The sequence below is a fragment of the Anabas testudineus genome, chromosome 2 (assembly GCF_900324465.2).
Source record: "Anabas testudineus chromosome 2, fAnaTes1.2, whole genome shotgun sequence".
Lineage (NCBI taxonomy): Eukaryota > Metazoa > Chordata > Actinopteri > Anabantiformes > Anabantidae > Anabas > Anabas testudineus.
In genome coordinates, this window is record NC_046611.1 from 946,842 (window position 1) to 962,155 (window position 15,314).

Sequence of the window (15,314 nt, forward strand, 5' to 3'; positions counted from 1 at the left end):
ATAATAAATAATAAAATAATAAAGACCATCAATGGTGTCATAAATATTTGTGTTAAACCACAATAAGGGAACAGCGGAGACGTCTGACTGCTTGAAGTCGTCAGATGATCAGTTTTGTTGAAATACTTTAAACAAAATGACCAAACTGTAATCGTGATCATTTGAATACATTTGTGCTGACTGTTCCACCTACTGCTCGTTGGACTGTTTTGCGGGATTTTTACCAGCAGTAAAGTGTCTTTTTTTCAACACATATTTTGAAAATAACACAGGCTGTCGTCTGCATATGGTTGCACATTATATATAGCAACAGGAACCGTGTACATTCCTCGTAACACTGACTCTTTTTTAACTTTCACTTTCTTCTGAATATGAATTTTTAAATTCAGGGTTCAACAGTGCAACAGTATATTTTGTATGGAGCTTGTTCCAACATGTCACTGAAGCAATTAGATACGTAAACTGGGTAAATATGTAAAGCTGAGATGTTGTATCTTTCATGTCTGAATGATTCAAATATTCCAGCTGTCTTCTGTTGGTTTCTGTACACATCTCCTCAAAATCTCAAAACTGTAAATAAATAGACTGTGACATTGAACTGATCTGAGCACAGCGGAAATAAAAAGTCCTGAGTTAAATGTCTGAGAGTCAAACCTGAACTTGTAAAAGCAGTGATGGATGTTAAAAGCTTTTTGAATTAAATGTTTACATCTGTGTGACATTTGCTAAGACTGTTTTTACTCTTTTTTATAAAACACTGGTTAAGAAAAAGGAGAGTTTTTTGCGTTTTACTCATCTACTGAGCTGAATTAACAACTGAGATATGAGTCGGTCAAAATCACATCTCCAGTGGAACCTTCAATAAAGGTTCAGTCTTATTGTTTCAGACAGTTTAACACCTGTTCAGACTTTTCTGTTAAACTATCTTTAAATTTATTTCATGACTGAATGTGTGATGAAGATGTTTTACAGCTTTACTCACATTTACTGCAGAGTTACTAGAGCAATGACATTCTGTTCAGATTTTCAAAACTAGTGTTATTGTGAACACTGTTTTATTTGTCTGTGCTGCAACTCTCTCTGAACATTTAGGATTTCACTTCTGTGGAACAATGGAAATACAAACAGGCGTGTGATGATTTTATTTACATGCATGAGAATTAAATTAGTTGAACCTCATCAGAACAAGCCTTTCATCAGATTTTTTTAATGTATTTTCTTCTCACTGCAGTTCATATGATTAAAAAGGAATAAGTAAAAATCTACTGAAAATCAAACAATAGTCATACATAAACTGTTATTTGCTGGAAAACATAATTAATATAACTGTACATCGTCATGTTAACTAATTTATGTGAACCCCTAAAAATGAACTATAATCAGTTTAAATATAAATAAATAATAAAAGTCATGAAAACATGTTGGAAACATTTTCGAAGTTTATGATTTACCTGTCATGAATATGAATTTATTAGTGTGACAGATTGTGAGTTCACAATATGAATATCCATAACTAAACTATGAGAAAGAGTATTAATTATGTTGAGGGACAATTGGGGCTTCTGAGACATAACTAGCATATAACTAGAAATTAACCTTCATTTATTAAATAATCCTCTTTTCTGATATTCCTGATATTCCTCCTTTGAATATTTGAATATTTCTACAACTACAAATCAACAAAAATCAACACGTCAATCCACACCTACATTTTTTCTATTTCTACTTATTACGTTATTAAATATATAAGTAACAACTTATATATAATTAACATTTAATACTCTAATTACATAATTATGATCTCCTGGTTGACGGAGTGAAGGATTTCAGTTCTGTTGATGGATTCAAAGGAAACGTTGAATTTCTGGTTAATGACTGGTTGATTTTCAAAGAAGAGTATAATAATAATTATTCAAATCAATGAATATAAATAAGTAAAATCTATAAATTAAAAATAAAATCAAAGTATCGATATTCGGTTAAAAATAGCTCAATACAATAAAAATTCAAAACAGCTTTCAATAAAAACTAAAACTAAAAATACCTCAAATAAAATCAATCATGTTTTAGTCACCATCTTAACAAACTTTTAAATATTTCAGGTGCAGTTTTCTAAAATAAATTAACAACAATAATACATTTACACTGATGTCTAAAGGTGTTTTGGCAATAATCAATAAAAATACAAGTAAATGACCATAAATAAGAGCAGATTTAAAAAAACAAAAAAAACTTGCCTGTGACACACGGCACGGTGCTGCAAAGGTGAAATAATCCCAAAATAAACTGTTAATGAACAATATCTGTTAATTAATGATGACTATTCATTAGGAGTGGATTCGTCTTTGTGATGTGAAGCTGTTCAGCCTCCAACTGAACACATCAGAAACAATCAGAGGTTTTCAGTCTGACTTTAGCTCGCTCTACCACCCTCTCTCCCTCCCTCTCTCACACACACAGCTTACTTCCCTCAACCACTCAATTTCAATTTCACTGAGGCTTTATTGGCCTGTAATTAAGATTTAAAAAACGTGGGACCAAAGCAAAAATGAAGTAACAAATACAGTATGTGAGAAAAATGAATCTGTGTATCGATACCAGACACCACACACTGATGTAAAGTTGTTACAAGAGGAAAATAAAAACTGCCAAACTATGATCAAAATCCAACTGGGTCATGAGTCGTCTCCTTCCCTCTGCTGTTCAGGCATTTCTAAACTCTGTGTTTGTGAACGCAGCCGTGCGCAGTGGGTTCCCTGCTGCCGACTCTTCTTTATGTCTTGGTGTGTATATGAACAACAACAACAGTCAGTAAGCTTTTTAAAAATAGTCTCAGAAATGGACCAATCTGAAAACAATCACAACCTCAGCGTGTGTTTTATCGTGGACGAGCAGAACTGATCATGAACAGCTTCCAAAAAAAGGCTGGCTTCACATGTCCGTTTAGACTGGATGTGCTGGACTCAGGTCTTCGTGTTTGATGGAAAACTGAGCATGTGGATAAAGGAAACCACATTTTTGAAAATGGTCTTCAGAGTCCTTGTGGATAAATGGCACAGTGTTACGTAGTTTGATAATCTGATCTTTAAACTAACTTCAGCACTTGTGGGTTGTGTTACAGTGAATTAGACTTTTGAATTAGAATTTGAGTTAAATTCTAATCTTGAATCTGGATGAGAATCTGCAGAGTGGATGTCTGGAAACATTTTTACATAGTAGAACAAATTCTGGCATAAAAATCCTTATGGACACACTGCACGGACACCTTCCTCCTGTAAAATCCATACACGCAGCAGGTTATTAGGAGTTAGGAGACCTCTCGCAGCTGTTATGACACAAAGCAGCAGAGAGTCAGGTTGGAAGGATGCGTGAGAACACACAGGACTTTGCCACATGACTGACATTCGATTCCAGAGTGAAACATATCAATTTGACTAATCAATTAATCAGCTAAAATTTTTGTTGATTTGACTAATCCATCATTTTTGGACCAACGACACCAGGATTTAAAAGAATGGACGTGCGCCGTCCCACTGGAGGTTTAAATGTCATACGACCGTGTTGATGAAAAACACCAGAAGCTGTTCAGATCAGCATGTAATGGAGAATAGGTCAAATCCAAAACGCATTCAAAGCGACATACGATATCTGGACTGTGGCTGCTGCCTTTAAAAGAGAGTGTGTGTGTTTTAATCATTGCCCAGAGGAGGTGGAGATTACAGGCTTTAGAGACTTAACAGGCGGAAAGAAGACAAACGAGGGGGGCAGGTAAACGTCAGACAAACAACTTTTCTCTACTCAAGAAATTAATAATTAATGTCTGACAACTACCCTTTTGGTTTTGTTGCAACATGCGGCGCTGACAGGAATGCAGCCCTGTCACTGTTCCTGTAGGATACATGTTGTATTAAGTCAGAGACGTCTGCAGGAAGTTTTCACTTCACAGCTTCATACAAACAGCTGAAAAACTTTTCTTAAATACAAACATAAATATTTATTACAATAATTCAACAGTAAAAACAGACAACAGGCTAAATTTAGACATAAAACACAATAGGTGTTGAAAGAAAAGGATGAACAGCTTCCTGCCTCAGTTAGTGCTAATGCAAATCGGAAACATTTAGACAGATTTAGATATTTAACACAATTAACCTGTGTACACTTCCTACAGGTACAGACCCTGTAGTTCAAAACCGATCAGGCTGAGGATATACTTGCTGTTGACCAACGTCTAGACAACAGCAGCATCATAAACATCATTGTACTGTGAACATTCACTTTCCAACAACATAACCAGAACCCACAGCAACACTCAACAACAAGATGTCAATGTTGGGATCACAACAGAAAAACACCAAGAATTACATGAACGTCAGGGATGAAGATGTGGGTGCAGTCCTGTACTGTACAGGATTACATCTTGCATATGCACAGAGTTAATATCTGATGATGTGTACAACTGAAATTGCAAATTTCAAATTGCATGGGATTTAGTAAAAGCAAGTATATCCCTGGCCTTAGTGGAGTTCCCCAGGGCTCGCTGCTTGGGCCAATTTCATTTCCTTTTTATACGCTACCTGTAGTGCGTGAAACATCCAGTTTTTTAGTTTCTAAAACTGTTGGTATTGGTCATTCTCAGAATTTAGAGCTCATTTTCATGAGGAAGTAATATGTGCCATGTACCCAGTGCATCATGACCTAGTGATGTGTTTTTAACAATGGAGCTCTAAGGCAGAGATGAAACAGGTGTACAGACCACTTAATGTGTCTGCATATCATATATATATTTATATTGTTATATTATTATTTTGGGATGTAATTTTACAAAGGTTACCGCTCCTACAACATGTAGAGGAATTTAATTGATGACACATTTCAGATTTTGAGAGGTGGTGGTCACTGTACATTTCATCATAAATATTACTGAACCATGTGAAATTTCAGCAGCAATGCTCGTTCATTTACCAGCGGTAGTGTGCCACAAATGCATCTCTTTGTAAATGGCAAGCTTAGATTTGTTTTCACTTTTATTTTTTTGCCTGTTTAAAGTGGCTGTTTTTCTATTAAATTATTTAATTATTGCTACTAACTAAGTAGAACTAACCAAGGCTAATTTGTTCTTAATTCAGATTCACTCCACCCTAAAGTGTGAACTGTGCAGCTGCATCAAAATCTAAAAAAATATAAATACTAGATAAAACATCAGGATCTGAGGCTGACAATTTCTGGTTCTTTAAATTGACACTGAATCCAGATCTGGTGTGACCCCGGAAACTGGCTCCTGGTAAATGCTCAGGTGGAACAAACTGAAAACAATTACACTAATAATTTAAAGCTACTAAAACAACACAAACTGTACATGTATTAAGAAATGTTTTTTATGTATCTCCATGAGACTTGATTTTAAGACTTCTACTGGTTTCAAGGCTGAAATATTTTAAGGCTTTGGCCCCTGCTGATTGGATACAAACCACACAGTAACCTGCATCCTGATTGGTCAGACAGGAGTAGACGCAGGGGGGAGAGACGTCTATATACACATTGAAAATAACTTGATGACAGCATCTCTGAAAAACAGAGAGAGGAGAAATTAAAACCGTGTCTGACAGCTGATTAATTAAGTCATACTTTGTGTTTATTAGAGAGGTCTGAAGCTGATAGGAAAGATCCAGGCAGGTTTTATTGGATCATGAGACACTGGAGTCATTCAGTGTAAGTTTGCGGTCTGTTACGTGTCTTGGTGGTCATTTTATAAAAGATGGACGACAGCTCTGAAAGCAAAAACTGATCACTGAAGAACTTATAAAAACTAATTATGTAATTGCTGTTTAACGTCTACTAGCTCCAACTCCACCACAACAGGTTCAATTTCATTCACTATTGTTTGTCGCACATTGAAAAACTCATTGCCACAGTAACCCCACTGCCAACTAGTGGTTAGGTTGTGCAATTGCAGAGTGATGCAGCCACACCAGTGTTCAGGCTTTAGACTGGTTTGGATATATTGTGAGTACAGTTGTGTATGTTTGTATGTTACCTGGCAAAGGGGATGTATGAAAGGCCGTACCTGAGATGGACAGCAGCAGTTAGAAAGGTGACACATACACAAAGATATATATTTATTAAATATATATGTACGTGTGTATTATACCAGGTGAAGGCCAGAAACTGAAGGATACAGAAGAGCAGAGCAAGGCCGTTATTCTTCCACTGGAGAGAAGAAGAACAAAACAGAGACAGGGACAAGTGATTTTCATGAATGTTTCAGTATGATGTGTTAACTCTGACAACACATTCAATCCTTGCCCTGTCCGCTCACACTGTATGAGTCATTCAGTCACCCGCAATGTCTCCATGCCGATTTGATCAATAAAGTTTAAGCTTTTTTCTGCCTAATACACAGCTGTTTTCACTGTTGGGACATCTGACATAGAAAAATCTTCACAAAATTGACTCTATGTCTTATTTGTGTGTTTGTCTTTCTCACCCAGAAAGCAGAACATAGCGTCAGTGCCAGACAGACCTGCAATGACACAGAGAAACAATGATGGTTTGAACTTCTGGTTCTGGTCTATAGAGTGCAACCTTTAGCACTATGAACAGAATGAAAAATAAAATCTTGTGATCTTTTAGAATTTCCTAAAAGAAGGAAGAACAGAAGGAAAGTCACTATGCTATGTTTGTTTGTTTTAAATTTAAAAACAAAATCTGACAAATCTGTTCAGTTTATTATACAAATCACCATTGCTCAATGAAACAACTCGTCATTTGTTACAGGTGAGTTTGTTCTCACCAGCATGATGACTGTGGCGAGCGCCCTCTCTTTAGCACACATTGTCTTCAGTTGCCTCCATGGACCGATCAGAAACATGGTGCTGACATCACATTAAAAGAAATAGAACATCATCAATTCACTGTTTAAGATGAGACACTTCACTGGAAATGTAGATAAAGCATTGATAGTTTCTACTCAAATACTACATCTAGATTAATCAAGCATCTAAACAAATAAAACTGAGGCTTGAGGGGTGAAAATAGGATTTAGAAGTAAAAGTTTCAATATTAACATGATTATGCAGGATTGCAAAATGTTTTATAACATGTTTGATTGGCTCAAAGAAGAGCATAATACTGACTTCCACCACTAGAGAGCAATGCTTCCTTTCCTAAAACCAAGCACAAAATGCTGACCCGAAAACAGACCCACAAGGATGATGGGTAATGTAGTCTCCAGATTAATGGGTGGTAGACAGTTTGGATTATCAGGAAATTAAATAGTGACGCTGCTGACCTCCTTTATGCCCTATTTGATCCGGTTCAGTCGGATCTGGACTACATGAGTCTGGATCTGTGTGGCTGTTAGACCGGGTCACACCAGTTACCTGGCCAGAGCGAAGATGTTTCCCACACTATAGAGGACAGCGAACACAGCGAGGCCGGCACCTGGGATCCACAACATAGCGGTACCCTGAATACAAAGAAAAACTGTTACCATGGATGCAGACGTTAATAGATACTGTTACCACAGAAACAGATAAATTACAGGATGCACAAAAATGGTCAAATGTTGCTATAAAACAGACAGTCATACTGTTACCTTGGCTACAAAAAGATACTGTTACCATGGATAAAGTACATTTTACCATGGAAACAGAGAGAAAAGACTGATAAGCTGCTACAGACAGCATCACAAGAAGTGTTGCCATGGACTAAAAAAAACACTGATATTAACATGGAAACACACAGAAGGACAGACTTACCTTGGTTACACACACAAGATTAAAACATTCTCAGAGTGCTGCCATGGAAACAGACAAGCAAGCTGTTATTGTAGAAACAAACAGAAAAGACAAACTTTAATTTAAGACAGACCATTGTCACGGATACAAACAGAAAAAGCAAGACAGGTTGTAAATATAGAAACAGACCGGAAAGACAGGGTGAAGGGGGCAAGCTGTTACCATGAACACCAACATGTAGTCAGGCAAAGAGAGGCAAGACCGATGGATGATGTGTACAGATTGTTGCCATAGAAACCAACAGTGTTGTGTTACCACAGAAACAGTATTAAGCGTCACTGTTACAATCTGACTGACTCACCAGGATCGAGCAGACCCCACCCAGAATGAAGCAGATCAGGAAACCCTTCATTCTCGTCCCCCAGGACAGTGTTGATGCCTGATTGGCTCTCTGCAGAGAAGACTCATCATCATCATCCTCATCATCACTTGTATATTTTGTATGTTTTAGTAAATTAAAAACATAAAACACATATAAAAACACAGTTGACTGTGACGTGTATCTGTAACATATGTGTCTGTACAGGCTGATTTCTGCAGAAATAAATTCAAACAGCTGTAAAACCCATTAACAAACTAACCAATCTAGAAACTGAGAGAGATCAAGTCTGAAGTGTTTTTATGTGAAGGGTTTTCTTTTGAAATTGGGAAAACATCTACACACAAGAATACATTGATGGAGAGGCCAGGAAGTCAATGAGTCAGATGCTGAACCCTTAACTCCACTGTGTCCTCTAGGATATGTGTCGTATGTGCTACTATGAAATAGGTTGTAAGTTGTCTTGTTACTGCCTTGTTAATAAAGATATCTGTACCTAGCAGAGATGTTCAGGTTTAAACATTGATTCCTTCAGGTTAAACAAAATATTGACAGAGTTTTATCCCACTGAACAGGTTCAGATTAATGTAAAATACACGTGTACACGTGTGACTGTAAACATTCAACCAGATGTTCTCTTCTAAAGTTCTTTCTTTTTCTTTCACTGTCTGTAAGAAAACAAATGATGCTTGTTTACAACATTGATTTTTGAATACAACGAGTCTTCAACGTATGCATTTTTAAAGGTTAGTCTACTCTGTGTCTATGGATTCTGTTGATAATGACGTAACAGAAACCTGGGTGATAACTGGGATGTTAGCATGGTCTTTTTAAAGAATATGTTAAAACCATTAAAAGGGTTTAGTAACATAGAACATAGAAAATTGATGTCTAATTATCCATATAAACAGCCTATTGTTGCTTCAAACTACAAGTGTTTAAGGAATTTATCTTTTGTGGATAACTTTGAACTTTTAACAATTACTCATGTACAAAGCCTTGTTCGTTTATATATGTGTCAAAATGACTTTGAATTAATTAATTAACTTAGCAATTTGAATAAAAGTAAGGTATTAATGTGACTTCAGATAGACAGTGTTTAGAAATATAAAGCATATGGAAGACTTAGTGTACTGTAAAATATTATACTATACTTACTATATTTTATAATATATAGTCTTATTTTTTTATTTATTATACAACTATAATAACCAACAGCTGAAAGTCGGCATTTGAGAGACTACAACAATGGAATAACTTTATTATTATTGCTATTTTTGTTTGTTAAAGGATAAATCGTTCTTCAAACTGTTGCTTATTCACTTTATGTGAACTGAAAACCTCAACTCATAATATGCGTTTAATTTAAGTTATACTGTTGGTACTTACTTCAGGAAACAGCTGTTTTACCTGTTAGTTAGTGAGGTTTGTGTGACTTTATCCGTAATAACTTTGTTATTTTATTGATATTTTCCTGACACAAAAACAGCAGCTAACGTGCTAACATGCTAATAACAACAGATGCTAGCTGCCGTTCACCTCCAGTATCCCCGTCCCGTCCGAGTTTCCATCGTCCTGGCCGCTCAGCACCCTCTTTAATTTATCCATAAATTCCTATTTTCTGCCTGATGAGTGCTCAGACAGTAGGTGAGTTTCAGAAGGCTGCAGGTAGTTTCAGGTGTAGCAGCAGCTTGTTGCTGTTGGGTGGAGAAGTTCAACTGAAGAGGAGGCAGCGCTTCAACAGGTGCGGCACTTCCGCCTGCAGTACCACCTCTGGCCACAAGCAGACCAAAGGAGGCGCTGTTTCCCCTCATTTACACAGGGATGAGGGTTCCTGTCATCCACCTGCTGACAGGTGGTACTACCAGTATCCAAGTACTTCCATTAGTATTAGTATTAGTACTAGTATTAGTATTACCAAACAGGTGTGTTGGAAACAGGCCAGGAGCCTCTCGATGAGGTAGTAAAGGCTAATATTTCTTCTCCACAACGACCATGTAGTGATATAAAACAATTGAAAATTGAGTCCAAAATAGTCACTAACATGCAAGACGTACAAAGAGAATAATATATATACACACACACACACATTGTTAATGTCACTAAAGGTAATAAGATTACAGAGTCTTTAAATGGATTAAAGTCACTGCACCTCCCAGTTACAGTATGCGTCCGATTACTAGGTTGGAGTTGTATAAAGCTCTGCTGGGATTTACAGTGATAATAAAATTAACATGTAAACTCCTGTAGTCCTGAACATAACATATCAGTCTTACAAATGTAAAAAATATATTTTCTTCTTCAACAATACTTACTTAATTATTATACTTATACACAACTTCCTCACATTTCGAATGCAAATGCAATTTTCTGCAGTTTTTCTCAACTGTTACAATCAAACTTTATTGGAAAGTCATTACAACCCTGCTACACTCGTACACAACACTGAGCAACATAACTGCAAAATATTTTGGGAAATGCTGGTGAGCTCACATCCACTAGCATGTATTTTCTGGGGTCCTGTTGATCACAATCATGTCACAATTCACCTTGTTGAGACATTTTGAGACCTTAAGTGAGTCACAGTCCTTTTTTTTTTTTCTTTCTGTTGTTTCTGTCAGACTTAAATTATGTTTATTGTTGGAGGTTTGAGTTTGAAACAAGGTCATAGTCCACTGTTTTTGCCTTTATGTGAGTTTACATGATGGGGCTCCTGGTAGTCTTATGGTACTTTGACCCTGGTGGAGCTCCAGTAAACAGGCTTTGGCATGGACACCTGAACATGACATGTAGGACAGGACTGTTTCCTCCAAAGCCACTCTTCTATACACTACAGAAACAGCAAGAAGTTACCATTAGTCTTGTGTGCACTGTTACAGTTTGCAAAAAAATGTTTTTTTACCCACAGTCTGAAAAGAGATGAAGAGAAAATACGATGGGATGTTAATGGGCCTGCATGCTCTTATATTAAGAGTGCAGATGCAGCGTTCCTGTGTTGCTGTGATGCATTCACTCCATCAAACTATCAAAAAAATCTAAAACACTGTAAGATGTGTATGGACAAAAAGAAGGCAAAATTAAGACATGACACTAACATAAATGCAGACAGAAAGAAAGTGCTCTTTTGATAGTGTTTTCACTATTACTTAAGAAAATTACTGTGTTTAAAGGTACTTCAAAGCTAAGAAAACTGCTTTAATGGGCACTACATGCTTCCATAGCAACAAAAGACCCAGTTTTGTCACAATACGAGCCCCCTGTAATACAGAATGACGTGCACTCTCTTGAAGAACTGATCATACAGTAATATAACCCAGACAAAAATATTAATAATAAACCTAAAAAGTGTCCTCATCGGAATCCATGACATGGGTAATAATGTTAAACAGGTCTACCAGGCACCAGGCCTCTGTATAAAGTTAGTGTTAAAAAATCCAAAGGCTCAGTTAGAAGTGTCAAAATACTGACCTTTATACCACAAACTGACACAAAATGACCAAACGTGGTTAAAAACGTCCAGAAATAGACAATCACAATTAAAATTAGCCATAAAATCAACCCCAAAAGGCAGACAACAACCACAAATAGACACAAAACCACTGAAAACCATGTGAGCGTCTCATTTGTTTTGTGTCCCTCTTAGTCTGGATGTCTTACAAAGAAGGTGTAGGGGAACTGTATAATTCCTAATGGAAATTTCTGTAAAATTTTGACATTTGAATGGAAACAAACAATTTCTGTTTTCATGTTCATGTCAGTAGTGTGTGTTACCTCTCTGTGGAAGGTGTGTCTACACTGCAGTTCTCTGGTTCCGCCAGCTCCTTGATTTAAGTTGTTATGACAGATCAGACACACACTGTCTGCATCGCTCTGCAACACACAGACACACCGATTTTAGAGGTCCTCAAAATAAGTTAATGTTCGGCTTCTTTTAAAACCTGAAAATCCTGTTATTATCTGCTGCACTTCAATGTTGTGTTAGTGTTTTTTTCATAATCCTTGACCAGGAACAGTTGCCAGGCAAAAAACAAGGTTTTAGGAAACAGTCGAAGCACATTATTGCTTATAAAATCTCAGTTTGTAATTTTTAGACTAAGCTATACAGCTATATATTCCTTTAAAGTTTAAATGTCTATAAATGTGTTTTGTTAAATCACCCACCAGCGACATGACGTTGCGTCTCCTGAACTGCCCTCGTCTCTCAGGTGGCAAAGCCTCTGGGATTGCAGGTATCAGGGAAGGTCTTCGCTCTAGGGCTGGAGTGGTCACCTCTTGTGGTGAGGGAAGGAGGCGGCGTGAAGAGGAGCGACGAAGCAAAACCTTCGCTGTCACTGGAGCACAGGTGGATGAGTGGAGCCGAGAAAGCTGCATGGCCGAGAGAGTAGTCTTGACACAGAATGACAGAAATGAGCTGTTTTCAGCATCTCAGAAGCATATCAGGCCCAATGTCGGATTTCATTATTTTTCAGTTAGTGAGATTGTTATCTCCTTCTCTGACTGTAAAATGCACCTTTATGCAGATGATACTGTCCTATCACTCACCTAATACTCACTGAAGTATTAACTATTGATAGACAACTAATACAAATATGTTGACATGTGGTCAGGACATCAGCTACAACTGGGGACATAGAGGTCATGTTGTCAGTGGATTTTATTTTACTAATTCTCTTTTGTTACTACTATTGCTCCCTGAAGATGTAATGGGCTGATTCCTGTTTTCCAACTCAGCATGTTCATTGATAACATGTAGCTTAATTGGTTGAAATCAACAAAAGATTTGCAAATAAATTGTATGAGTCACAAAGCTAAAATACAAAATAGTTACATTGAATTTGTAAAGAGGCAAAAAAATATTTAGGGTAAAAAAGGCTAAAAAAACTTACTTACTTACTTACTCTTACTTCTTATTTTCTTACTCCTTATTTTCCAGCCTCTCTCCTAATATTATGTTTAAAAATTAAGAACGTAATATTTTGCTGATCCATTTATCCCAGTCAAAAACTAAGAAAAAGCCTCATTACTGGCTTGATAGGCCATGCTTCACTTCACAACACTCAACTGGACCAAAGTCCTTTAAGCCAACTGAAGAACTCAACTACCCTCTTAAAACCTGATGCTTTAATGCAGATTGAAATAGATCTGAAGAGATCCTACAAGCCAAAGTGAAGACAACAACATTATTTTCCTTCAGCCTGAGGGTGACTGAGATCAGTATGCACAAACCCCAGTTTGGTTTGGTTGTATTATATGATCTTCCTTTATAAATGCAGTTTGTCCAGCTGCCTTGTAACAGCAGCATTTCAAAGACGCACCTATCCAAATGCATTTTGACTAAAATCTTCTGAACAATTGTTGTGTTGCAGTTTCTGGTGAACTTTGTGAAACCATCACATTAAGGAAGGTCACATGTTTGACATTATTAAAGCTAACTTTAATGGTCATGGTGCTATCTGTTAACATATAACATTTGTCAAAAGTTTAAAGACCAACTTTTCTTACCGGACATGGCAGTGATGCCCGGCGGTCTGTCCTCATCGGTGCTGGTACCTCTGAGCTGGTTCCGCTTTCGACTCTTCCTCCCCCTGACGCCCCTTCCTCATCTTCTTCCTCTTCAGTTTTCTTTTGCTTGTCCCCTTCTCTGTACTGCTGCATCCAGGCGCTGAAGATCTTAGCATCTTCATCCTCATCATCACCCGTCTCTTCCCCTTCCTCCTCCACTCTAAGCGGGGTCGGGTCTTCTGCATCTGAAAACACCTCTGCTTCTTCTTGCTCTGAATTCATTGTGATAATATGTAAATGTTTGTGGAGCTGCAGCTAATTATCCTTCAGTAACAGATAAACTTTATTCTAAGTTATTAAAAATTACAAAACATACATTTTCTCCAGGCTACATTTAAATTGTGCAGAAATTATTAGAAATGTGCAATTGGCTAAATAATACCTCAACCTCAGATACAAATGAAACCAGGTTGTCTAAAAACCTGTCTGGTAAAATTACAACCACTGTATATTATCACCAGACATAGGCCACAATGCTAAGTTACAGATGAACTAACTCATAGCCTTGCTGAACTAAAACCAAACTAAATCCAGCTATGTTACACGTTGGCTAAAAAAGACACCTGGCTAAAATTCCAGCTAGGTCAAATCAATTAAACAGTCAATTACTTAATTATTGTTAAATTATATAACACTGGGTTAAAATGTATGAACACTTAGTTAAACTGAAGCTGATTTAAGAGCAGTTTAGATCAGTTAGCATTGGCAGCTAGACAGTTTAAGAGGAAGGCAGCAGGGAGACGAGGAGAGACGGCTGAAGATGATGGATTATCTGAGTAACACATCCACACGTCCAGGTGTGACTGTCAGTTTCTCTCCTCTGCCTCTGGATCCATGCAAATAAAAACCAAAGTCCCCAAAATGTCCTCCAATGTCCTCCATGCATCCACTTTTACTATCTCTTTCTTTCCTCCTCCACCTCCTGGTTGTTGCTGCTGCTTCTCTCTTGCTTTCTGTGTTGACTGTTAATCCACTTACTGAGCTGCAGGAGGAGAAAGATGCCAGGGAGTGAGGAGATTACACCTGGTTTACTGTATCTGTGTCAAACCAGGTGAGTTGTGACACTACAAAGAGAGGGGAGTCACTCTGTTTATCTGATCTTCTAAATTTGCAGTGTGACACATAAGTAGTATTCCTGGTTATGATGCCTATTCACAGTTTTAAATCTTATTTAAACTTTTATTTTTTATTCTATTCTTCTATTTTTATTTTTTTACATTGTCATTTATTTGTTTTTTTTTACTTTGTGTCTCTTCTATATTGTAGAATCAACAGGCAAAAGGTAACCCACCTCTACTGCAGGACCTCCAGACTAAATTTGAATCATTAAACATGAATTTAAAATGAGTAACTTCTAAACTAATGATATTAGGAGGTGAACACTGACACCAAGCAGAAATTCAACTCTGTCCTGAAGATCTCGTTTTTCAGACATTTAACATTTTTTTAGTCTTTTACTCACTGGTCTAAACAGCCAAATTTGATCTGTAACTTAGATAGAGGAAGCACTGAGAATATGGTTTTAAAAGAAAGAAATATACAGTGTAAATCCAAAACACGTACTGTTCCGTTTTAAAACCACGTGTTCCACTTTATTTATTGTTTACTAGTTTCAAACGTTCTACTCAAACGCA

The 15,314-nt window shown here is 37.0% G+C and overlaps 2 protein-coding genes across 4 annotated transcripts; both read right to left on the reverse strand.

Moving 5' to 3' along the window:
- Window positions 1–2,464: 2,464 nt before the first annotated feature.
- sft2d2b (SFT2 domain containing 2b) lies at window positions 2,465–9,872 on the reverse strand. Its single transcript, XM_026364279.1, has 8 exons — window positions 9,658–9,872; window positions 8,101–8,190; window positions 7,383–7,468; window positions 6,794–6,875; window positions 6,488–6,523; window positions 6,152–6,210; window positions 6,038–6,067; window positions 2,465–5,567 (listed from the first exon to the last, which is right to left on the reverse strand). Exons 1-8 carry the CDS (start codon window positions 9,724–9,726, stop codon window positions 5,531–5,533), a joined length of 489 nt encoding a protein of 162 aa, XP_026220064.1. The 5' UTR covers window positions 9,727–9,872; the 3' UTR covers window positions 2,465–5,530.
- A 551-nt stretch (window positions 9,873–10,423) lies between these two features.
- si:ch211-207l14.1 (putative RING-H2 finger protein ATL71) lies at window positions 10,424–15,256 on the reverse strand. Of its 3 annotated transcripts, XM_026363375.1 has the most exons (5): window positions 14,972–15,256; window positions 13,621–14,662; window positions 12,280–12,504; window positions 11,890–11,988; window positions 10,424–10,948 (listed from the first exon to the last, which is right to left on the reverse strand). In XM_026363375.1, exons 2-5 carry the CDS (start codon window positions 13,900–13,902, stop codon window positions 10,841–10,843), a joined length of 714 nt encoding a protein of 237 aa, XP_026219160.1. In that variant the 5' UTR covers window positions 13,903–14,662; window positions 14,972–15,256; the 3' UTR covers window positions 10,424–10,840. The 3 variants fall into 3 exon arrangements, with proteins under 3 accessions (XP_026219160.1, XP_026219161.1, XP_026219159.1); XM_026363376.1 differs by lacking the exon at window positions 14,972–15,256 and having other exon boundaries at window positions 12,280–12,483; window positions 13,621–14,890; XM_026363374.1 differs by lacking the exon at window positions 14,972–15,256 and having other exon boundaries at window positions 13,621–14,890.
- Window positions 15,257–15,314: the final 58 nt, after the last annotated feature.